Source organism: Alosa alosa, chromosome 19 (genome assembly GCF_017589495.1).
Source record: "Alosa alosa isolate M-15738 ecotype Scorff River chromosome 19, AALO_Geno_1.1, whole genome shotgun sequence".
NCBI classification, from domain to species: domain Eukaryota; kingdom Metazoa; phylum Chordata; class Actinopteri; order Clupeiformes; family Clupeidae; genus Alosa; species Alosa alosa.
The window spans coordinates 12,705,536-12,731,925 of record NC_063207.1 but is presented as its reverse complement, the minus strand read 5'-3'; the positions used below and the strand labels follow the sequence as shown (position 1 = coordinate 12,731,925).

The 26,390-nt window shown below is 40.8% G+C and overlaps 1 protein-coding gene and 1 non-coding gene across 2 annotated transcripts; one reads left to right on the top strand and one right to left on the bottom strand.

The window, feature by feature from the left end:
* Positions 1-367: 367 nt before the first annotated feature.
* On the bottom strand, positions 368-25,487 carry LOC125284400 (neuroblast differentiation-associated protein AHNAK). Its single transcript, XM_048228334.1, has 8 exons — positions 24,962-25,487; positions 15,505-15,554; positions 14,943-15,044; positions 14,509-14,625; positions 14,061-14,211; positions 13,773-13,933; positions 7,152-13,661; positions 368-7,108 (listed from the first exon to the last, which is right to left on the bottom strand). The coding sequence occupies exons 1-8, from the start codon at positions 25,011-25,013 to the stop codon at positions 1,043-1,045; spliced, it is 13,209 nt and encodes a 4,402-aa protein (XP_048084291.1). The 5' UTR covers positions 25,014-25,487; the 3' UTR covers positions 368-1,042.
* Positions 20,711-20,825, top strand: LOC125284760. The gene has a single exon (XR_007191930.1). It is a non-coding gene; the product is annotated as a U5 spliceosomal RNA (small nuclear RNA).
* Positions 25,488-26,390: the final 903 nt, after the last annotated feature.

Below are 26,390 nucleotides of genomic sequence, written 5' to 3'. Positions count from 1 at the left end.
AAATGAACAATCTTAAGCGTTTTGAGTTTCATTGCTTACCATTTTGAGTTTCATTGCTTACACTTAAACACACTCACCTTCCCGTTAGAATATACTTTAAGATATAAACTTCACTGATAGTTTTTTTTTAATGCCTTTAGTTACATCATCTGTTATGCTTGGACATCTTGCAGCATCACATTGTAGTTCACAGTCATGTAGCAGTTCATTGTGATTTGTCATGGAGTAAACTTGCTGATTACTAATGTGTTCTAACAGCACAATTGCACTGTAATAGTGTTTGTTATTACATTGTAGGACAAAGTGATGTGAAGACTGTAATGATTACAGGATATACAAATTATTAAAAAATCACAACTACATGGCATATACATCACAACTTTATTAAACCTCATCTTGTAAATATGCTGCATCATTTGAGCCAGGGTAAAAATAATATCAGCTGCAGTAAAGATATTTGCAAACGTTAATAAAACAACTTATTTACATCAAATATATCACCATTGTATTTTACATTATGTTGAAAAATCAGAGAGGCTTTCTACTCTGGCTTTAAAATATTTTGCCCAGATATATCTAAAGTCTTTTAAATACAAGTGATATTTTCTTTAGCATATTTTTTTTAAGCCAACAAAGTTCTGCAACATTCATTATAGCCATATGGATTGTATTATACTGTATCATTGTTGCTACAACTTAATAATGAATGCATATTATTGATATATAATTGAATGGTTTCTGAGTAATCATTGTAAATTGTGTTAAGATAGAGAACCACACCCATTAGTAATGCACATTAAAAAGACAACAGTCTATCTTTTCAATCTCATAGATTCTACTACAGGTTTTGGCAGTGGATGAACACTCACATGTGACATGATCAACAAGGACAACAAATTTTATTTGTTAATAAATTAAAGCTGCACACCTTTACAGTATCTGTAATAGGCCTGCGTATGGTCATGTAAGTCAACTGAAAAACAAGTATGAAAAGTAATATAACGTTACTATGAACTGGTGCACAAATGCAGACCTCTTGAGATCATTTCCCAGAGTGTTCCTCAGTGGAGTGTTTGATTACACGTGTCTCTGTGGTTACACTGCTCACAACAATACTTTCTGCTGGCAATGGCATCTCTCTACTTTCAAAAAAAATCATTTTTTCTTTATGCACTATGTCTCGTAAAGTTTGAGAGGACGAAGCTGCTGTATGGCTGATGGGCTCCCCAGAGTCAGCTTCAAGCATGCAGGTTTTCTGTGTTATGATCACTGTCTCCATGTTCTCACCTGACATCTCCTTGATCACATGCTTCTCAACCACTATGCTATCCTCTTGCAACGTGCTGGTTTCGTTCATTGACCATGGTGTAGACGTGGTTTTAATGATAACTTGCTCAACAGGCAGGGACTGAACAGTATGACTCAGAATTGTCGCTTTCTGTGTGTCTGGTATGGCTTGTACATTTGATGTGATGATATGGATTGCCCCTGACTCTTGTTTTAGTGTGTCCATAGATGAACTGTCAGAGGAGAAGGAAATGTTAACTTTCTCTGGCAGATCAGGCTCCATAGATATAAGCTCAGTTCTGGCAGTAGAGGTAATAATTTTAGCTGTTACATCCCCTGTGCCAGTGGAGATTGACTCAGCATATTTTACTGTCACTTTTGTTGGTGAAAACAATGAAGGTGCAATCTGTTCTGTTGTTGGCGCAGAGCTTTCATCAGCAAATGCATCAGATGACCTCACTGAAGATGTTATACTGATCTCATTCTCTAAATTGTCACTTTCAGTGTTTTGTTCTTGTTCCTCGCTAGGTTTTATGGTTTCTTTCTCTGTAAGTTTAACAGATTTGGTTGGTGAGGGGAATTTAGGGAATTTGAACCAGCTTCCTTTTTCAGAGCTTGGATCTGGGTCCTTGGTATCCTGTAATTTCTGTTCTGTCTGAAGCTCTAATATCTGCTCTTCCTTAACAATCTCTTTTACAGTCCCATTGGTCTTTGCTACTGAATCACTATCCTTTGATGCCTCTGTGGATGCTTCCACATCTTGTTCCACCACACAAGCAGCAGGCTTCAGTTCTCCTTCATCTGGTTGAGAGGCTCCTTTTGGCTCATCTGTTTCATCTAATGTGGGGACATGGAATTCAACGTCAAAGCCCCGAAGAACATCCTGAATTGTTGGTAAAGTGAACTTAGGTGATTTGTCTGTTACCTGTGTGTTCTCTTTGTCTCCTTCCAGAGGGTCCTCCTGGGGTTTGACCTCAGTGGGTGTTGCAGAATCTTCTTCAGATTTTGCCTTTGAAAGGCTAAGCTTAGGCATTTTGAAAGTGGGTAATTTAAATTTGCTTGGTGAGCTTAAAACTTTGCTGTCTCCTGACTGTGTTGAAATTTCACTATCTGGGGCAACTGTTCCTTCAACTGCTGGAACATCAGTTTCAGTGCTGATCATCACTGATGAACTGTCTATCTCAGGAACCGTAACATTAGCCTCGATGTTAGGTCTTTGGGTAGTGGTACCAAATTTGGGCAGTTTAATAGTTGGGAGTTTGAATTTACTTGGAGACCCCCCGACAACAGCCTCACCTTTGGGCTCTGTTTCTTGGATCTTCACATTTACTTCTGGTTCTACACTTCCCTCGGGTAAAGTAACATCTGCACTAGGTAGTGTCACATCAACCTCAGGGGCTTTAACTGCAGTTTTGGAAAAACCAAATTTAGGAAATGACATTCTTGTCTTAACCTCCTTAGCTTCAACATTAACATCACTGCTGGTCAAGTCTATAGTCACTTCAGATGCAGGCGTATTGATGTCTGCATCAACAGATTTAACTTCAGCTGTTCCTTGTGGCAGAGAAGGATCAACAGTAACTTCTCCAGCACCCTTTAATGTAGCCCCTCCAAATGTAGGTAGTTTAAATGTTGGTAGTTTGAATTTTGTGGGGGAGGAAACAGCAGTTTCTCCATCTGGACTTTTAACATCTAATGTAACATCTTGTATCTCAGCAATACCCTCTGGCTTTGAAACATCATCTTGTGGGGTCTTTCCATCAATCACAGAAGATTTGACTTCTGGTTTAGAAAAAGTAAATTTGGGGAAAGAGAAGCCAGGTTTCCTTGCAGTCACATCAACCTTCGGTACATCTACTCTAGTTTCAACTGATGAATCCTCAACATCTCTTTCCATGTCCACTTTGCCTTCTGGTAGAGAAATTTCCCCTTCTGGCTTTGGTACTTCAGAGCCTTTGACCTTTGGGAGTGATACTCCAAATTTGGGTAATTTGAACGTACTCCCTTGTCCATCTGTCCCCACTCCTACTGTCTGCACATCAACATCTGCATTGTGTCCTTGTGTACTCGTTACTTTAATATCAATCGAAACAGGCTCCCCAGAAACTTTCAGTTCATTGTCTGGTATATCTTTCCCTCTCACCTGCACATCTGTATCATGTGACTCCACTTTTGGAACTGTTACTCCAAATCTGGGGAATTTGATTGTGGGAAGTTTAAATTTTGATGGTGATCCACTAACAGTTGCTGCCTTCACTTCATCCTCAAGTTCACTGTCTGGCTTCTTTTCTTCTTCGGACTGTTTGGCTTCTTTAACCTCTACATTTCCCTCTGACAGAGAAATGTCTGCTTTTGGTAGAGATGTATCTACTTCAGAGGTCCTATCTGATTTTGAAAACCCAAACCTGGGAAATGAAAAGCTTGATTTTTTTACAGTGACATCAATCCCCTTTGAATCCACTGCTGGTAAGTCTACTTTTACTTTAGCTGAAGAACTATCCACCTCAGTACTAGCCACTTTCACTTCTATTGCCCCCTCTGGTAAAGTAATGTCAGCATCGGCCTTCGTTTCATTAGCCTCAGGGCCTTTTACTCTAGGTAATCCCATTCCAAATTTTGGGAGTTTGAGCTTGCTTTCTTGTCTCTCAACATCAACCCCCCTTGTCTTCATGTCCACATCAGCTGTTGTGGTTTTGATAGCTACGCTTGGGCCTGTAATAGCAACAGACAATGGTCCTCCTTTCCCTTCTGAGTCTGGCACATTGATATCTGTTCCTTTAATACTAGCATCTAGATGTTCTATTTCGGCAGTTACCTTTGGAGCTGTAACACCAAATTTAGGAAATTTAATTGTGGGGAGTTTAAATTTTGATGGTGATTCAGAAATGTTTGCGTCTTTCAGTTCAATGTCACCCTCAGAAACTTGAACACCTGCTCCAGAGTCCTTGACCTCTATGGCTCCTTCAGGAAGAGAAACATCTGCTTCTGGAAGAGTCACATCAACATCTGGAGCCTTCACAATTGGTTTTGACAGACCAAATTTGGGGAATGAAAAGCTTGGTCTCTTTGATTTAACATCAAGACCTTTGGAATCCACTTCAGGTATTTCTGCTTTCACTTCAGCTGATGGTGCTTCAACATACATTTTTCCTTCTGGAATAAAAGGATCCAAATCTGATTTTGAAACACTTACATCAATTTCAGGACCTTTCACTTTTGGCAAAGTGATTCCAAATTTTGGAAGTTTGAACTTGCCTCCTTGTCCTTCAATGTCATGCCCTTCAGCCTGTATATCCACTGGTTGGCCTTTAACATCAGCAGTTGGAACTTCCATGGACACTTTCAGTTCAGCCTCTGTTTCACTGACTTCAGGTGCTTTCAAATCAACATCCATCTCACCCTTTGGTGCTGAAACTCCAATCTTAGGGAATTTGAATGTAGGAAGTTTGAATTTTGTTGGTGAAGTGATTGTACTTGTATCTTTCAGTTGAATGTCTCCCTCTGTATCCTTCACATTAAGCTCAGTTTCCTTGACTTCCACGTTTCCCTCTGGTAGTGAAATATCAACTTCTGGAAGATTGGTATCCACTTCTGTAGCTTTAATGTCTGGTTTTGACAATCCAAACTTTGGGAATGAAAAACCTGATCTCTTCATCTTTATATCAATACCCTTGGAATCCACCACAGATAGTTCAATTTTACCTTCAGACAAAGAAGCTTCTGCATCTGCTTTTCCCTCAGGCAAAGAGACATCCATGTCTGGTTTTGAGACACTCAGATCAATTTCAGGGCCTTTCACTTTTGGCAGTGAGATTCCAAACTTAGGGAGTTTCAACTTGCTCTCTGGTACTTCAGGTCCCTCTGCTTGTCCATGCACATCTATTGATGGAGCTTGTGCATCAATGTTTTCATTTTTGAGATCCAACTCTGGAACATCCCCTGAAACTTTAAGCTCAGCATCTGGTAAACTGACCTCAGGCGCCTTCACGTCAATATCTATTCTAGGTGCTTCTACGGAACCTTTTGAGGCTGAAACTCCAATCTTGGGCAATTTGAATGTTGGGAGCTTGAATTTTGTTGGTGAGGCATGAATATTTGTGTCCTTATGTTGAAGATCTCCCTCTGGAATTTTAGCATCAATCTCTGGGCCTTTTATTTCCATTTTCCCCTCTGGTAGAGACATGTCAACTTCTGGTAGATTTGTATCTATTTCAGGAACTTTAACATCTGATTTTGAGAACCCAAACTTTGGGAATGAAAAACTTGGCCTCTTCATTTTTACATCAAACTCATGTCCTTCTGTGCTTGCACTGACATCTGTGGAAGGAAGTTGTGTGTCCACATGTTGGCCTTTGATGTCAACCTCTGGAATTTTTCCTGAAATGTTAAGCTCAGCATCTGGCAGACTGATCTCTGGTCCCTTTACATCAATATCTAGACCTGGTGCTTCAGCCAACCCTTTTGGTGTTGCAACTCCAGTCTTAGGGAATTTTAATGTTGGGAGTTTGAATTTTGTAGGTGAGGTTTGAATATTAGTATCTATATATTGAGCACCCCCCTCTGGTTTCTGAGCATCAATCTCTGGCCCTTTGATGTCTACTTTCCCCTCAGGTAGTGATGTATCAACTTCTGGGAGATTGACATCAATGTTGGGAGTTTTAACATCAGGTTTTGACCATCCAAACTTTGGGAATGAAAAGCTTGGCCTCTTAACTTTTATATCAATAGCCTTGGAATCAACTCCAGGTATCTCAGCCTTCACCTCAGGTAATGGAGCATCAACATCTACTTTTCCCTCAGGCAATGAGACATCCAAATCAGGTTTTGAGACACTCATGTCAAACTCAGGAGCTTTCACTTTTGGTAAAGAGATTCCAAAATTGGGAAGTTTGAACTTATTTCCCTGTCCATCAACGTCAGGTCCTTCTGTGTCTGTACTGACTTTTTGACCTTTGAGATCTACCTCTGGAACATCCCCTGAAACCTTAAGCTCGGCATCTGGTAAACTGACCTCAGGTGCCTTTACATCAATTTCTAGTTCAGGTGTCTGCACTGGCCCTTTAGGTGCTGAAACTCCAATCTTGGGCAATTTGAATGTTGGGAGTTTGTATTTTGATGGTGAAATGTGAATATTTGCACTCTGAACATCTTCCTCTGGAATCTCAGCATCAATCTCTGGCTCTTTGATCTCCACTTTTCCCTCTGGTAGAGACATGTCAACTTCTGGGACATTGACTTCGATATCAGTAGCTTTAACATCTGGTTTTGACCATCCAAACTTAGGGAATGAAAAGCTTGGCCTCTTAACTTTTATATCAATAGCCTTGGAATCAACTCCAGGTATCTCAGCCTTCACATCAGGTAATGGAGCATCAACATCTACTTTTCCCTCAGGCAACGAGACATCCAAATCAGGTTTTGAGACACTCATGTCAAACTCAGGAGCTTTCACTTTTGGTAAAGAGATTCCAAAATTGGGAAGTTTGAACTTATTTCCCTGTCCATCAACCTCAGGTCCTTCTGTGTCTGTACTGACTTTTTGAACTTTGAGATCTACCTCTGGAACATCCCCTGAAACCTTAAGCTCGGCATCTGGTAAACTGACCTCAGGTGCCTTTACATCAATTTCTAGTTCAGGTGTCTGCACTGGCCCTTTAGGTGCTGAAACTCCAATCTTGGGCAATTTGAATGTTGGGAGTTTGTATTTTGATGGTGAAATGTGAATATTTGGACTCTGAACATCTTCCTCTGGAATCTTAGCATCAATCTCTGGCTCTTTGATCTCCACTTTTCCCTCTGGTAGAGACATGTCAACTTCTGGGACATTGACATCGATATCAGGAGCTTTAACATCTGGTTTTGACAAATCCAAATTTAGGGAATGAAAAACTTGGTCTCTTCATTTTTACATCGATACTCTTGGAATCTTTAACTTCAATGCTTCCCTCTGGAATTTTACCATGAATTTCTGGGTCTTTCACCTCAGCTTTCCGAAGGCTGACATCAAGTTCTGTGCCCTTAACTTCAGGTTTTGAGAATCCAAATTTGGGAAATGAAAAACCTGGTTTCTTTGCTTTTATGTCAGTGTCTTTCAGATTAAGATCAGATACATCACCCTTTGCTTCAACAAGTGAAGTTTCGATGTCTGTTGTGCCTCTTGAAAGGGAAATATCCAAATCTGTCTTAGAAAAATGCACATCTACTTCAGGACCTTTCACGCTTGGTAAAGATATTCCAAATTTTGGAAGCTTCAACTTGTTCTCTTGGCCCTCAGTGTCAGATACTCTCATATCTGTGTCAGTGTCTGTATCCATCCCGTGGCCTTCAACATCAACTTCTGGCATATCTCCTAAAATTGTTAGTTCAGCATGGGTCAGACTGACTTCAGGTGCATTGACATCAATATCAATAGTAGGGATCTCTGCTATTCCCTTGGGTGCAGACACTCCAATCTTAGGGAATTTAATTGTGGGAAGTTTGAATTTTGTTGGTGAAGTAACATTGATATCTTTCAATTGAGCCTCTCCCTCTGGAACCTTAACATGAAGATCTGGCTGTGTAACTTCTACTTTTCCTTCTGGGATGTCAACATCTGGAGCCTTAACCTCTGCTTTTGAAAATCCAAACTTTGGGAATGAAAAACTTGGTCTCTTCATTTTTAAATCAAAACCTTTGGAATCTACTCCAGGCATTTTTACTTTTCCTTGAGGTAGAGTAACATCGACGTCAACCTTTCCTTCAGGCAGAGAAACATCCAAATCTGATTTTGGGGCACTAACATGGACTTCAGGACCTTCAAGTTTGGTTAAAGTTAAGGCCATGTTTCCCTCTGCCTCTGGTACTTTTGTTTCTACAGCCACATCTATTGAATGTACCTCCAACTCCACACCTGATCCTTCGCCATCAAAAGCTGGAACTTTTCCTGAAACATTCAGTTCAGTTTCTGGTAGGCTTGCCTGTGGTGTTTTTACATCTATATCCACTTCTGGAACTTCTACCACACCTTTAGATGCTGAAACACCAATCTTGGGTAGTTTGAAAGTAGGGAGTTTGAATTTTGTTGGAGATCCCATTCCAGTACCATCTTTTAATTCGATGTCTTCCGGAACATTAACATCAACTTTTGGCTCCATGACCTCCCCTTCTGGAAGAGAGACATCAACCTTTGCAAGAGTGACATCAACATCTGGAGATTTAATGTCTGGTTTTGAGAATCCAAATTTTGGGAATGATATCCTTCGTTTTTTAAGTTTAGCTTCTGCTTGTGGCAGTTCTGTGTCAATAGTGGGCGATGTGATTTCAGGATCTGGAACAGATATATCAACATCTGGTCTGGGCCTTGGGGGATCATAAGAAGGCAATTTTCCAGATGTAGAGATAGTGGCTTCACCAGACACACCAGAGGTCATTTCTGTTCCTGTAATATCTATGTTTGTTTTTGAAGCAGTTAGGCTTATTGATGGTAAATTCAAGTTGCTTGATATCTGGGAACCTTCAACTTCATTTGTAATCTTTGGTAATGACACCTTAATATCAGGTTTTTCCATCAATATTCCTGGTGTCTTGGCAGACAGGGACAAATCAATAGATGGGGCAGTTACTTCTGATGGCACAGGCATAGTTATGTCATCTTCTACCCCGGATAACTTTACTTCTGGAGACTTAATATCAGCAATTGGGTCTGCTATGTCAGCTTTTTGTTTTGTGACTCCAACCCCAATTTTTGGCATTTTGAAAGTAGGAAGTTTGAATTTGCTTGGTGAACTTGACAGGGTTGCACTATCCTTTAGTTCTACATCTGGGACTTTAATATCCAAATCTGTCTCTTTAACACCAATTTTCTGCTCAGCTTTTGGTGAAGTGATTTCTAAACTACCCTGTAGTATTGAATCATCTTTGATCTTCACTTCCCCATCTGACAGAGAAATGTCTAGCTTTGGTGCAACATCAGTTTCAGTTGCATTGATCTCTGATTTTGCATGTCCAAATTTTGGAAATGACATCTTGGGCATCTTAAATTTGATGTCAGTTTCTTTACTTTCTAAATGACCAATATCTGTCTCTGCTTCAAGAGATTGTGTTTTAATTTCAACATCAGGAGATTGGATTTCTGATTTTCCCCTTGACACAGAAACGCCACCATCTGGTTTTGATACACTCATGCTTATTTCAGGCCCTTTGACCTTTGGTAGTGAGATTCCAAATTTGGGCATTTTGAACACTGAATTTCCTTCAGTGTTTTTTGGATCCAGCTCATGTGACTCCATTTTGATATCTGATAAATCTATTTTTGCCTCCACATCAGCAGGGGAGATGTTAACATTTCCACTTGAAGAGAGGTGGAGTTCCTTTGTAGGAACATTTCCAGATACGGATAGATCATGTTCTTGGACGATCACTTCTAGAATTTCTTCCTCAGGTATAGTATTAACCACATCTGCATCCATCCCTTCTGTTTGAAGTTTTGGGGGAGACATCCCAAATTTATGGAATTTAAGTGTGGGCAGTTTGAATTTTGTTGGCGAGCTGCTGATACTTTTATCCTTTGGTGCTGCTTCACCCTCAAGTGTTTTAATGTCTGTCTCTGAGACTTTTGCATCCACACTTGCAGTAGTGATGTCTACTTTTAGAGGTTCAACATCCACATCTGATCCCTTTGATTCAGACCGAGAAAAACTGAATTTTGGAAATGAAATCCGTCTTTTCTTAAGTTTTGTGTCACTCACCTTGGCCTCAACCTCAACATTAGTATCTGTGTCTGCACTTCCACCTTTCAGATCAACTGATGGCAGCTCAACATCTACCTTTGGCATATCAATAGCTGCTTTCACAGAGGGAATATTAACATCTGATTGTTCAATATCTGCTTTCCCTTCCAGAGGTGAAATATCAGCATCTGCTTTTGGTACATTTATATCCATGTCAGGCCCTTTCATTTTGGGTACTGAGATTCCAAATTTAGGCAGTTTGAAACTTTTTCCATCTTGCACCTTTATTTCCATTTCTGGTGGCTCGGTTTTTCCCTCAACAGATAGTCCTTCAATCTTTTCTGTCTTAAGTGCATCTTTTCCTTGGGTTATCATAGATGGAATTTCCACTTCTGTCTGGGTGATGCTCAAATTCAGTTCAGGCCCTTTTATTTCAGTTGAAGGAAACTTGGGTCCCTCTATCTGACTTACTGTATCCCTGTATGGGACTGCAATGTCTGCACTTGGAATTGTATGCAGGTCAACAGTGGGTAGCTTCCCTGACACTGGAAGCTTGTGTTCTGGCAATTTTACCTCCAAGATTTCATCTTCATAGGTTTTTATTGCAGATTCTGTAGATACTGTAGATTCAGGCAGGACCTTTTGGGGAGACATTGCAAAGTTGGGGAATTTAAGTGTGGGGAGTTTGAATTTAGTTGGGGAGCCAGTGATATTTTTATCTTTCAATTTAGTTTCACTTTCAGGGGCTGTGGCATCTATTTCTGTGTCTTTTGTGTCCAAACTTGTCTCTGGAAAACTTGCATCAACTTTTGGGGAGGTAATGCCCACCTCAGGCGCTTTAACTTCAGTTCTAGAGAAGCTGAATTTTGGAAATGATATTTTCCTTTTCTTTAATTTGATGTCCATATCCTTAGTCTCACTCTCAGGGACATCATTTTCCCTAACTGCACTTTTAACATCAATTGATTGTGTAACATCTCCCACCTCTGGTATGGTTACTTGGCATTCTGCACTTGGAGTCAGTACCTTAGCCTCAGGTGGTGATGTAGTGATGTCTGTTTTGGGTGTATCCATTACAGCTGTTTCAGTTCCTTTTACTTTTGGAGGAGAGATTCCAATTCCATGAATCTTTATGTCAGCAGTAGGAATATCTACTTCCGGTATGGAAATCTGACCTTCCTCCTTCACTTTTGAAGTTTTTATTTCTTCCTTAATTGACAGACCTTTAATGCCAATTTCTGGCTTCTGGATGTCCAATGAAACCGCTTGATGTGTTTTGGTCTTCACTTCATCACCAGCAGAGAACATTTTGGTATCCACTTTGACTTGGCTCTCATCCATTTTTGGAGGTGTTGTGGTTTGTTGTGGTAAATCAATTCCAGTATCAGGGAAGCGAATGTCAGGTTTTGCAATTCCAAAACTAGCCTTGGATTTCTTTATTTTCTTTGTTTTCTTGTCACGATTTTTCTTGTCAGCGGGAAGTGTCTCTGTTTTCCCATCACTTATAAGAGTTGTACCTTTTATGTCTATATCAGCAGCTGAGGCGAAAGGTATTTGAATTTTTCTGTCAGTTGAATGAGACGGAGAAGTATCAGATTTCTGAATTTCCTGGATCTCCAAACCAGACTTGACATCTGGCATTTGAACACTTGTTTTCATTATTGCCTCCATTCCTGGAATTTCTATGTCCTCACGTTTTGGTAGCTTATATTTAATTTCAGCTGATTTACCCTCCACAGTCATGCTCTTGAGTTCAGTTATAATAGATCTTGCCTTTGGTTTTGAGTCTTCGATGCCAGTTACAGTTATTGGTTCATGGTCATCAAAAGGTGGCAGTTCAACTTTTGGCAGTTTGATTGTTGTATCTTGGTGCTTCATTTGAATTATAGGTGTCATTACTGCTTCCATTGTATCATCAGGCAATTTGAGGCTCACGTCTGTCTTTGCTTCTGAGAGTTCAGGAGGGGATGTTTCAGCTGTTGCTAGAATCTTATCTGAATCGGGTGTGATTTCTTTGTGTGTATAAATTCCTGACATATCGATTCTTGGTAATTTGAATGTTGGTATTTTAGCAACAAGTGCTTTCACATCCTCAAGGTTGAATTCAATTTCTGTTCTTTTAGCCGGTATCTCATCAGTTAGTTTGGGATCCTTACTCTCAGCTATCTGTGGTAATTTCATTCCCTGAATTTGAAGTGCTGCAGCTGAGGTTGCATCCTCCATACCTGGAATTTCCAGTTCCTCCCGATTTGGAAGTTGAAGTCCTTTATTATCCACTTTTGTCATCTTTATTGTGTCAGAGAGATTTGACTCAGAGATGTCCACTTTTGGCAGTTTGAACTCTGCTTTGATTTTGCCCTCGGTGGTACTGACATCTGCTAAGACTCTATCAATGCTTATTTCCATTGGTATCTCAGAAGCTCTAGGAACTTTTATGTCTACTGTATTATCCTCACCTTTATCGGTACATACATCTAGTGTGCTTGATTTAGGTTGGGAAATTACAGCTTTAAATTTCAAATCACTGTCTGGTTTTAGGGCACTACTAGCACTAGCTCTGTCAGAGGTAAACTGAAGTCCATTTAATGCATCAAATGTCGACTTTGATGTTGCCATATCAGCCAAAGGACCTCTGGTTCGGATCCCATAGCTCTCGGGTTCTGGAATGTTAATTGTTTTATCTTTCCACTGCTTTTCACCTCCAATTCTTGGTGACTTCCTTAGCAAACCTATATCTGACATATCAAGTGAAACATCCACTTTTGGCATACTCATATCCATCTCTCCATGTCCCATGTTTTTTTCTGTTCTTTCTTGGGTTGTTGTCTGAGTATTGATGTTGATATCAGACTGATGATCACTGAAATCTGTGTGGGACATCACACTGGGACTGATTACAACGTTGTCATGGGTGGATGAATCCGAGGTCCTGATACTAGTTGATTGGTCCTTTAGGCTTACTGGAGAGGATCTAGCTGGCTCTATCTGGCTCTCTTTCACAGTATCCATTAGATCTTTCCCCTGAATGTTTACTCTCAACTCCGACCTTTCAGTCTTTACACTTTCTGAGCTTATCTCTTTTGGACTGCTCTCGGCAAGAGCATCTGAAATATCGGTCGTCTTCAGGGCTTTATCCAAGGTGATTAACTCTACTCTGTGTAAGCCTGTCTCCATTTCAGGACCTGTTAAGCTTGGGAATGTGTATTCATCTCTGGCTTTAGTGGACTTTTGGCTTTTGGCATCCTCCTGCTCGACAACCTGAGGTTCACCTAGTAGTTGCATTTCTTCAGGAGACTGTATGTCTGTTCCGTCTTGCTCCACTTGGTTCTCCACACCACCCAGATTCTCCATTGTTGGCTCCTCATCGTCTCTCGTTGGATGTTCTACTGACTTGCTTCTGAGTCCCTTCATCTTGACCTTCAGTTTGAGTCTCTTCTTCTTCTTTTCTTTTCCATCAGGGGATTTCAGTGGAGATTTGACTGGTGATTCGGTATCACTTGTCGTAGGGCTCATTTCCAGTTTCCTCTGCTCCTCTGCTTCAGATGTACTATGAGACCTTTTAAACCCCTTGCGACCTTTGCTGAAGGATGGAAATTTTGGCCATGAGATTCTGACTTCTTGTCTCTTTTTCTTGCGTCCTCTCATTTTTGGAGAGCCTTCTTCACCCTGTGAGACATGAAGATAACTTATGTTGTGAAGTACCAATTGGTTTATTCATGTATTGTAATATCAATACAATTTTAAATAATACTGTGGTTACACATTTATGATGGTTACCTCCAGTCGTGCTGCTTCTACATCTTCCTGGACTGTGGGTTCTGGTGGTTTGCGTCTCAGGCAGAACTCCATTTTATAAGCCTGGGCATGCTCAAGAATCTGAATGGCATCCTCATAGGACACATTATCGAAGTAAACTGTAGCACTTAAAATCTGATCCCCTGGAAAAGATGGAAGTTGTTTAATGTCATTGACATGGGGGTGGGTGCAGTCTATTGTACACATAGAAAGTAATAGTAATATGCACTGTACAAAACCATATCCAGTAAATTCATTATTGCTGCCTACCCTCTTTAACACGAAGGTGCTTTGAAGCTGGTGAGTCAGGCTTTAATTCCTTAATGAAGATTCCGTCCTTCCCTCCTCCTGTGACTACCAAGCCCTCAGCACAGGCCTCCTTTGCCGTTTTCACAAGCACTTCAGACTCCCCATTCTGCAGCTCAACAACAAAACAAAAACAACAACCAAAATATTTAAGAGAGAATCTTTTCCCATCTTTTACCATCACAGCTTTGTAAGATTATTGCTACCACTGGCCTGTATCATTACTTATGTATTATATACTAGTGAGACAAATTTTATTCTACCATCTTTGATTGGATTTCCCTCATGATGAATTGAAACCAGATATTTTCTAGGTATTTGGGATGCAAGCACAACACTATTTAAGTCATTTTAAGAATAGAATTTGATAGCAATGTTACTACAGTTTTTCCTTCTAAATAAATTTACTTACCTCCATCTGGCTCATTTTCCCAGATGAGCGTTTGTCAAACAGGGACCCGAAACCGACCTTCTTTCCTTTTTTGCCACTGCCAGTCTTGTGGAGAGGGTCATAAAAGTTGTCTTCACCCTTTCAAAAGAGATCAAAACCATTTCAAATATGCATTTAATACCATTATTCCGGGTCTTAAACTATTCCCATGCCTTATTGTTCACAATGAAAAATAAATTCTGAATCTTCAACCACAGTAAGAATGTAAGTGTACATTTGCCTATTGTAAGTGGGTGCATTTGCTTATTGAGTTGAGTGACTTTTATCCTTGTGAATTCATATCCTCAAACTTCACCTTCGATTTTTGACAAGTGATTAATTCATATTGTAAATGTTCTTATATTAACAAAGACAAAAGTAAGCTGGAAACAAAAAACATTATGATGAGTTCCTACCGGTTTCTCAATGTACTCTGCTGCTGGAAACTCCTCTACTGGGGAGGATCCCTGTGGGCGTGGTCTCTCCCCCTCTACAAACTCTGCTGGCTCCTCACATACCTAATAGTGCAAAGGGAAAACATGACAAATATAACAGACAAGCGGTGACTGACAACATAAACAATGGGAGTAAGTCCCTGAATATGAAGGCTCAGATCTTACTCATGATCATGGTACTTGATGTCTAGTTATACATATATGTTGTTACAGTATGTTTGGTAATTGTCATGATAGCCTTGACAATGCTATAACAGCCTAGATCTGTGCTAATAGCATCCATCTATTATAACATCCATAAGTCAGAACTGTCATGTTAATCATCTAATGATAACATAACGCTGATATGTCATGGTTATAGCAAATATCATAAAATTCTAGCATGGTGACACGTGTAATCTGTGTTAAGGCGTTACAGAGGGTTCAAGTAGGTTAAGGGGTCCAGGTTGTCAAAATACTGTATGTACATATGTACTTTTTATAGAAATGTTTGTCCTTAATAAGCTGTATGCAGTTAGCTCACTGAATCATCTTCAGCTTCTCGCTCTGGTCCTCTCAGCCTTCTCCCGGCCCCTGGTCAAAACAATGTCAAAGAAATCCATTATCAGTCAATCCACAAACAGACATTTACTGTGCAGTTACACAGATGATTAGAATAACATGGTCATTGGGAAAGCTAAACATTTGCATTGCAAAGGATTTAATACTGGTGAAGTCAACGTTTCTGCTTTCTTTTTGACAATAGAGGCTGAATTATCTTGCCAGCCTTATAAAATAATGACAGCATATTGAAGCAGCATATGAAGGCATATTAGAGTATAATTTCCTAAGGGCATGATTTTATCTGCCTTTGATAGCGTCGGCAAAAAACAGTGCAGGGCAGCATGAGATCATTGGAGGTTGGAGGCTCTTCCTGGAAAGAGCTCCCAGAGGGCCTAGCCTGTCTGCCTGTTTCCGGAGCTGCCTGTAAAGTGAAGCTGAGTATCGATCGACCCCATCATCTTACTGCAAACAGGGAGGCCTTAGCTGTCTTAGGCAGACAGAGGGAGTGTGGTGCCATATTTGATACAGTGTTATTGATATCAGTGGAGAGAGATATATATCTTAACAAAATCATGTTCTTCCCCAAATAACACAGCAGAATATAAAAGTAATTCTAATTTTTAGATCCAATATCGCTTGTCAGTTGGTCTATATTTAAAACTGTCTTGTACTTAATAGAACACATTCAGCTTGCAGCATCCTTGTATACAGTGATTGATACAAGTGATTGAATAACTTTTTTATCAATCATTTTTCTAAGGAAAAATATAAGACATACAGGGGCAGATGTACTAACGCTTTAGCGCCCACTTCAGGCGTATTTGTTTCGCATTGTGCGTGTAAAATCATTGCGAGGTATGTACAAACACGCCGCAATGATGTTAAAGCGCAAACTGCCTGTTACAGGAGTTCAAAATGGCACATTGCGTTTTTTGTGTTATGCATATGCATTCATGGGAGGATCCAGGGGAAAGTGGGAGTTTAGCGTAAAGAGATGGAAATGAAAGTGTAAAGAGTGTCTAAATATGTATTCCACGGTATATACAAAGACTGCTTGTGAAAGCGCACGTCTATTCTGTGCCTAAATACTTCTGCCTTGTAAAAGCAAGTGTTAATCCAAATTGCAGTTCAATGCGTCATAAGAGAACCTTACAAAGACAACAGAATCGCTTTTTAGAGCACCAGTTTTGTAAGTATTTGTACTATCTAAAGCAACCTTATCTTTTGTAGGCCTTTCGTATGTCTGGATCACAGATAAGCTCCAAACAGCCCAAAACTGCGCACAAAAGAGTCAGATAATTGGCGTTCTGGACTAATCAGGCTTTGGTGGCAAGGGCTTTTTAATTTAATTTAAATTTAAATTTAAATTTACTTTCTATTCACATACAGGCTATACATGTTTCTGTCAACAGGTTGAAATGTAATATATGTTTGATAGTAAAGAAGCTTGATAAAATCCCTAAATGAAGATGCATCACAATTGCCATAGATGGTGGGTTTTCAAACACAACATGTGACTTAGAAGGAAAAAACAAGGAGGGAGACATAAGGATATCCTCAGCCCTGCTGCCAGGGAAATGCTGAATTACAGGAGAATTGGTGCTGGTACCTGTTAGTATTATTTATCCATTGCCACTTAATCCCTATCTCACTTGAAATGTTACCACAAATTTCTGAAGTGATAACTGAAGTGATGCTGAACTTCCTCATAAATAACTTGGAAAAATGAACTATTGTGTAGTGATGTGGGTGGATTTGTGGGTGACCATGGAAAAAGAGAAGGTTTTATGTGCACACCCATGCACATTTGTGTACATATGAAAACAATGCTTTTCTGGACGCTTTGCATTCACCACCCTAACCATACCACTCTGACCACACAAGTCTGTGGCTAGCTATGGGTTTCCATTCAGCAGACACTCAGATTGCTCGTGTTTATTGTTAGCTACAACATAGGAAGTGACCCAGTGTGGCTGAAGAAGAATGCAACATGCCAAGGACGTCCTTAAGACTGACAACAATCTTCAAAACAAAGACATTTTCCATTTAGTGTTTCTGACTCTTGGCAAAAGTTTCAGCACCTCATTCAGCAGGACTCGACTTTAAATGAAGTAAAGGGCCTTATGAGACAATATTGTCTTGGTCAATGTAAATGTTATCCTGCAACTATAATACATGTGAGCAGGTTACAGATTTAGCTAAGGATGGCCTTTTTGTTTACTATATCATATTTAATAAACAGAATAAAGTTAGATGCATTTTACAGCTGATGAACTAAAACAAATGTCATGATACATGATCAATGAAATATTAAGAAATGGCTGAGAGTCACAAAATGCTAACTTGTGTGCACTAACAATATGTACTATGAACAAAGGATTTCTTTTTTAATAAATCTAAGCAGAGTTGTCAGACTAAGCAGACTTGTAAGTTGTCAGACTAAGCAGTCTCTTGTCCTTCAGCCAATATCCAGGGACTAGTCTGCAGAGTAAACAGATACATTATGGTGCATTACACATTATTGATTGGGGTTATGTGCTGGCCAAACAGTGCTTTATGTTTGTGGAAGACTGCAGGTATACCCTTTGAAGGCCAAATTTCCTTAAAAGGCCAAAATGTGCACCTTGCTACTGAATGATATTGACATTGACAGATTAAAAATGTATGGAGTTGAAAACACAAAATCAATTGAAACAGCTAGAAACATGTACCGCAAAATATATACCATGAAACAAATACCTGCATAATCTCAGCCTGTTCCTTTTCTGTAACACTGACATATCGAAGCAAAACATTGCAAACCTATGTACTGATGACATACTTTAAACAAATCAAGTAATGTGCTCCCCTTTAGCAAACATCCTGGTTAGTCATCACAGACACTATATGGCTGGCATGACTGACAGCAGGACAGGAAAGCTATATGTTTGCTTCTGACATGCAGTACATGCGTATGGCACAAAAGGACTGTGGAGATGTGCCACCATCTGTGTGTACGGATGTATACACTGCACTAGTACATACATACTGTATGTGTGATGATATATGTGATCCTTTTGTGTGTGCTTGCTTCCCATGGAAAGGGTGTGCCTCCCTTAGTTGTGATTGGTTTAGGCTGAGGTTCAAGTCCTTGGATGCAGAGAAATGTGTGTTGAACTGCACAGTAGTCCAGTTGAGTCAACACCTCCACTCACTTTGCCATCAATCACCAAACAGCAAGACCCAGGTGTCAGCATTTGACCAAACACAATGCTTCAAGGCTACTCAAAAAATACTTTCCCTATTTCTTATTTCTGATCACTTTTTCTATTTCCCTTTTGAATGGTGTGCATACCGAGTTGGCACAGTGACTGCTTGAAGTGGTAAAGTATCACAGTCAGAAACATGATGCAATGCCTTCCACACATGCAAAAAGCAGAGATCAGACAAGTGTAATCTCTGTTGCACAAGGGTGGGGACTCCCTACTGTGTTTTCAGTAATACCTAAAGTCTTGAGCTAGTGCTTGATGAATTAAGCAAATTACTTATTCCACTCTAAAGTATATTCATATATGAATCACTTTCATTATACACCCTTTCAGGAGAGTTCCATTATCAGCATCATAGTTGGCCCCACAAGGCTTCCGTTTTAACATTCCATATGTTATCTTAGGCTAATGCAGAGGAAGTAGATTGGGAACCAAATAGAACGTTCAAGCATTGTTTTTGTTTTTATTGTTGAAAGGGTCTATACACAAACATACTGAAATGCCATGCATTATACCATTCATCATTTGTCACATTTCATGTCATGTAATACTCTCACAGCACGCTGTAAAATATTTTTTACTTAACAAATCAAGACCAAATGAAATTACCAAATGAGTCTATCAAATAGACAGATATCAGTGACAGGATTCCAGATACAGAATGCCACCTCAAGCCAGAGACAGTTAGGAAAGCAAGTTATGAAGACCTCACCATCCAGGTGCAACTGCAGCCACAGCCTGCCCTCACAAGTCCTAGATATGAAAGCAGTGGAATGACACAGATAAGAGAAAGGTAGAGATGCTCACCTGCGGATGGTCTGCTCTACCTGTGTCTCTATCTTTTCGTGTTTCCTGTACTAGCTATCTGTCTGTGACACACACATACACAGACGTACATGCATGCACTCCATACATACAGTACAATTGCAAGGCTGTTGTCCTGTCTAGCGCTGGGGAACAGCTTGATTGTGTTTTAGACCAGGAGGAGTCACCAGGACCTGCCCTCTGTTAGACATATAAGGCTGCTTTCACATTCCCTCACCCACACACTGGGTTCCCATCCAAGCTGACACACACACACACAATCACAGAGAGGCATGTTCCAGGGAGTTTTGTATAGATATTTTTGTTTATTGTTGTATACCTCATTCTACTAGATATACAAATATGTAGTTACCCCAGCTGTATCTCATTTCAACAATGGTGTCAGTCTGCATGAAAAGATATGCCACTTATTTACTTGTTATACGTTTGGAAAAGACTACTTTATAATGAAATATTTCTATAGCACTGTTTACTGTCATCGCCACTATACAGTTATTTATCAACACCCATGATCCATCATGAATATTGCACTGCTACCAAAGTTCTCCAAATTCTTTGCAACATTTATATTTTCTCTGTGCTTGCACTTGAGTGTGTGTGGCTGACACCAGCATCAACAACAAATGTGGCTAAGCTGGCACTGATCTTTCAAATGTCAAAACACAAAATTTTAAATGAAGATAACAGTCCCTGTCATTTATAAAAAAAAAAAATACATAGTCTTGTGTGTGTGTGTCTACTGACTGTGCATATGTGCATTCAGTATGTTTGCCACACACACACACACTTTGAGCCTTTCCCTCAAAGAAATTCCTGTGGAATTGAATTATCGAACCAAAACAAAAAACAAAAAAACACTTGACCGCAACTGTTTTCACAGAGTAAGACATTCAGAGACCTCTACAGTTCACAGGCTCACATACATTATACTAAGGTGTCCTTAGACTAACATGCATATAGGCATATGAAACATGTGGATTAATTTAGCAAGGCCTGAAAATCCCCTTGAAGTACAAAATGCTATTCACAGAGAAGGTACTCCCTCATCAAATATTTACCATCAGGGTGCTGCAAAAAAAGCTGATAAGGACTTTGTATTTTCCAAATGCATCCACACTCTGGGTTCTCTTCAGATCGTATAAATCTTTCGCCTTTTACTAAAGATTTCCGTGGAGAGGACCCAGAGTATTCAGGTATTCTAGCCCAAATCATGCCCAAATCCATGATGATGTTATGAGATCACTTAGCTCGTGTTCACATCCCTAATACTGGAAAGGATTAAATCTTCCATCACTGCATTGTTTTATGGAGCTTATGGCAGGTCATATTCTCTTGAGAGCCAATACCCTAAAACAGATACAGGCCAAGGCGTTCCAGTATTTCATTGTTTAAACATGATATAGCTATCAGTTTAGTCTCAATGATGGATATCTATCAATCATGGCTATAATTACAAAATAGAAACTCATACTTATATGTGAAAGTGTGTTTCATCTGAGTCTCTTTCACTTTCTCTCTGTATGTGTGTGTGTGTGTGTGTGTGTGTGTGTGCATGTATGTGTGTGTGTATGTATGCATGTGTGTGTGTGTACATGTATGTGTGTGTGTGTGTGTGTTTGTGTGTGTACATGTGTGTGTGTGTATGTGTCCGTGTGTGTGTGTGTGTATATGTGCGTGTGTGTGTATGTGTGCATGTTTTGTGCATCAGTGTGTGTGTGTGTGTGTGTGTGTGTGTGTGTGTGTATGTGTGCATGTTTTGTGCATCAGTGTGTGTGTTTGTATGTGTTTGTGTGTGTTAGAGTGTGCCTCTGTGTTCTCTGATGCAGGTAGGCCTATACAGGAACTGCTACTGATAAATCGATTATGACTCATGATGATCAAATTCTGCACAATTGTAGTCAGACGAGCACACTCCCTATGCAGTTAATTCCCCATTACTGGCTCCACTCACTGTCCTGCAATGTAGTTAACTTCAACCACTCCTTGGGTCAACCTTGTAATTATCCAGTCTGAGGTGGCTGATAATAACTTAATTCATTGAACATATTGCTCTCCCTGCAAAGTAGGCATCCCATTCAGCCACAATAAGCGCCAAGGTTACCACCACACTGGGTCCTGTCTCGAAAGCCAAAAAGTTTAAATGACTTAAGTTGTCTTGAAAAAGTCAAGAAATCAGAAATCATTCTCACACATCTAACGTTGAATTATCTGGGCTTGTGTAATGGTTGAAAATGAGATTTGCATTGAAGTTTTATCCCAAGACTTGATTAAGGACCCTTACATCATTAAGACCCTTCTTGAGCTAAATGTACTGTCATAATTGGTCTGCATACTCTGCAAATATTAGATAGATAAAAAAAGCTTTGATTACATCTGAAACTTCACACAATCAAGGTTTGTTTTTACAGGAAAGACCCCCCTCCCCTCCCCCGACACACACACACACACACAAACACACACCTCCTTATCCTTGGTTTGCCTGAACCGTTTGTGAATGTGGCTAACCAGCATACCCATGACCAAGATTACATACATTAGAACTTGTTTTTCTGCCTCTTTGACCATCTGGGAGGGCCCTTTGACCCACTTGCTATCTGATGTAATATGGTTAATCAGCTTTCAGGTGAACCAGTAACCTTGATTGCAGCCTGTATTGATAAGAGCACACTCAAGTCTCTGTCACCCCCCTCGCCAGGGCTTGTTTGTATCCAAAATATAATCGAGTTTTGCAACGGGGGGTGGGGTAAGGGTGGGGATGGCGGAAAAAAAAAACGGAATTGGATTTTCAGACGGATTATAGGAACATGGGACTGACATTCCTCATGCTTCCAATCATTTAGGGAACATTAATTGGCAGCACGGAAAATAAAGTGCTAGCAACATCATCACAGGGTAGGAAATCGAGGATCAGACAATTCTGCTGGAGGAGCAGACTTCAGACTGAGATTCAGGTTTGAAGCGTTTTCACTAGCATTTTTTAGTTGTCTGAATAAATTTCACTTGCTGACTAACATCTGGGAGTAAGGCATCCATTTAAGTTTGTGTAGGACTGGAGACTAGAGGCAGTTTGGGACCCATAATGTGATTAGACTTTTTAAATGGCCTCATTTCAACCACTAAGAACAGGTAATGTTTATGACTATGTTTCCTGTCAGTTGTAATTACAGTTGTATCTGTATGGTCTTTACATGTAAATGTGTTTACAGAACTTATAGCCTAGTTTTTTTGAAAATACAGCACTTCAATTATTTTCTGGTACTGGTAGGTACAGAATTTTACACATCAATTCAATTAATTTCTTGCAATTACTTTGTAGGAATTTCTTCGACCATAAACAGGCTTATTTTGCTGTCTAATTAAGGTATCATCCATCAGGTCTTCACCTGCATATCCTGATTGGATGTCTGTAAATGTCGATGCCATTTCCCTAGCAGCATCCCAGCTTACCTCCCTCTAACCTTGAGCTAATGTCAAACAGCCAGACGTGAATAAGGATGCCTCGCCTGACAGAGCAAGTCTCTGTACGGTGCAGACAGCAATTCAAATAAGAACAGCGTTTCAAAGACTAAGACTGAAAGACTTAATTTGCTCTGGGCTGGCTATTTTAAAGATACATTTCCTCTGAATAATAAGAAGGAGCAGAGGAACAGAGTTGCCCTTAATTCAGCATTAGCATCTCCAATCTAGTATGCACCTTAAAGACTGAATAAGTCATTGGAAAATACAATGACAGGCTTGTTGTGTACAAAACGGTATGAGCACAACACAAGGAAAACAGTTACTGAGAGCAGCTGTTTGCTTATTTAAGGCACAGACACATAAAGAAACATTTTTTTTACTGCCATACGATGCCTATCAAGAGGGACAATGATGTTCTTTCCCAGAATTTTGAGGAATGTTACTCTAGGCTGGAGTCACTCAGGGTCGTTTGGGTTTGAAACTCTTGGGTTTGAATGTCACTTCATGTCTCATGAGCTCTGTCTGGGACAAAAGGCAACTCAAGCTGAAGAAAAACAACATTGAGTGTTTGGCCATGGGGAGAAGGGAGGTGAAGATAATTTCTCTTTTCTTTTTTTTTTAACTGAGTTATCTAAGCATCACGGAATCACGTCAAACACGTAAACACAACACAGTATTCTTCCTCGCCCATGGCCCTCTCGGACAGCCTAACAACGACTCCAGATACTGGATCTAGACGGGAACAAAAGCAATTGCACAGAGGCTTATGTTTGTGGTCGGTTCTGAATGTCTGAGAAAATGAGCTTTACTCTGCAGCAGAATGGCAACATGTTCTTAAATACCTCTGTGATGGAAATTCCTGTTTAGTTTATTCTACAAGTGTCTACAAGTGTGCCTTACAATTTCGCAGAGAAACAAAAGAGGAACAAAAAGTGGAAAAGGGAACAAAAGTAGTTGCTCAGAAGTTTGATTTACAGTAATTCTCCAAATACACTGAAAAATTATTGGTGCTGGAAATAAATATGTAGTTAAATGCAGAGTTTTAAAAGCATCATCTATCTGTTTTCATGCAAATGTCTTGTATGGGCTTTATCGTTGTTGTTAAAATGTCACATTTAATATTTTTAAAAAATTGAGCAACCACAGTCCTGTTACAGTATTGGTCGGGTCATTGGCCCCATAACTCCTTCCGCAGCCACACCCACCCAACTACGGAGCACACCCACTGCACTGCAGACACACCCCACAAAATCACTGCAGACCCCACCCTTTATACTGCAGACTCCACCCTTTATACGGCAGACTGCCATACAGTAAACAAACTCACACCCATCTTGCTCTGGCAGCCCATTTAAGCACCACTCTGTATGTGTTGCACCTTGCATAGGTATGAGAAATACAGCCATGGAGCACTCAGACTGTCACACTTTTAAACTCTGCAGATGCAGCTGAACACTGTTCTCTTGGGGACAGGCACACATACACACACACACACACACACACACACACACAAACACACACACACCTTCAGTGCTGGCAGGACCTGCCCATCACATGCCTGAGACACACCCACAAGACTGCAGGCACACCCAGCCAGGCCAGCTCTAGCTGCAGACAGCAGCAAGTGCACCTCATCCTCATCAGCTCACAGCAGTGCAGAGCAGAGCATCAGCACGGGCACCTAGCAACAACCCTCCTCTCTCTCCTCTTGTCCCGCTCCTTTTCTCCCTCTTTCTCTCTCTGCCTCTCTGTCTCTGTCACACATGCACAGACACAGGCACACACACACACACACACTGAGTCTGCTGAGTCATGGATAAAAATAGCCAGATTAAAACAGAGGGATATAAAAGGTGGAGGTGAGAGAGGAGAGGAGTGGTAGAGGGGGAAAATAAAGATGCCCACCCGTGCCTGGCCCATGCCAGTTGGGGAATGCCAGGTGAAAGCAGTCACACATGGTGGCGCTCCTCTACGGACTTCCTCGTCTGCTTGCGTTCCTGAGGGAGGTCCTGGGGATGGGCGTCCGACACGGTCCTGACCAAAACAAAAACAAAAATTCTTCTTGGCGCTACTGCTACTGCTGCTGCTGCTGTTGTTGTTGCTGCAGAGGCTCCTGTGCTGTAGAGTTCAGACGCTTTCCCACCCCACTCTAGCCTCTCCCAGGGAGCTCAGGAGCCAAAGTCTCCCCTTTCCCCCCACTTCTCGACAACACGGTGAACGGTACAGAGAGAGAGAGAGAGAGAGAGAGTGTGTCGCAGAACCAGGAAATTGTCTCAAAGAGCTGACGGAGAGTACTGCGTGTGTGTATACTCGTGTGTGAGTACGTGTTTGTGTGTGTGTGTGAGAGAGAGAGAGACCGAGTGAGTGAGTGTAAGAGAGGCGTCTCACTGCATCCGCGCAGGCTAACAGTCCACAGAGGAGTGAGGCTGTGCTCCTCTCCCCTCATCCAGTAAACACACAGACTGCCATGGAGCATGCTAACCTAATTAAGGGGGCTGGGGGAGGGGGGGTGCAGGGAGGGAGGAGGTCTCTCCTGATGCCACCCACCCGCCCATCCGCTCCGAATGATCCACCCACCCAAACCACCCCACCCATGTCCACCCCTCCAACCGCATCCCCCACCCTACCCCAACCCACCCCACCATCCTTCCCATCAAACCATGACAAGGACATTCAGGACAGCTGATTAGTCTGTCATCAGACTGAAAAACATTTGTATTTTTCTCCTGTTTTTTATATATTTTTAAAAGAACTTTATTTTGGCTCCACCGGCTCATCACAATTGAATTGGTTGGCTGCAGGATGATATCATATTTCTCAGGAGCACCATAAATTAAGCAGTGACAGGAAGTAGCCAGGGACTCAAAGACGATTAAGTTCAAGGGGCTTTCACATTCTCAGACATCCAAGCATCACATGTTATGTCAAACGGCTGATGTTTTTGTTTACGTGTGTCTCTCCTCCAGCTGTTCCTCTCTCTCTGTCTCTGTTCTCTGTGCTGCAAGCTCGAGCCCTTAAGATGCCTGAAATATTTAACGTTTTGGGATGTAGGCCTAAGAATAAAATGTGATCTCACCGAGGAACTGGAAGTTTTTGTAACCTGAAATCAACCTGCTGCTGAGTCACTCTCATAGCAGCGCCAAAACACTGGCATCGCCAGAGCACATAAAACACTATGGCCACTTTCAAAGTTTACAGCTCCTCAGGGCTGAATGGTAGCTTGGAGAGTGCATCAGTGACAGTCCACCAAAGAAAATGAATAAAAACCTCTGCAAACGTATGGAGTCATGATGTTACTGCATCACAGGATGACAATTATACCACTGCACACAAA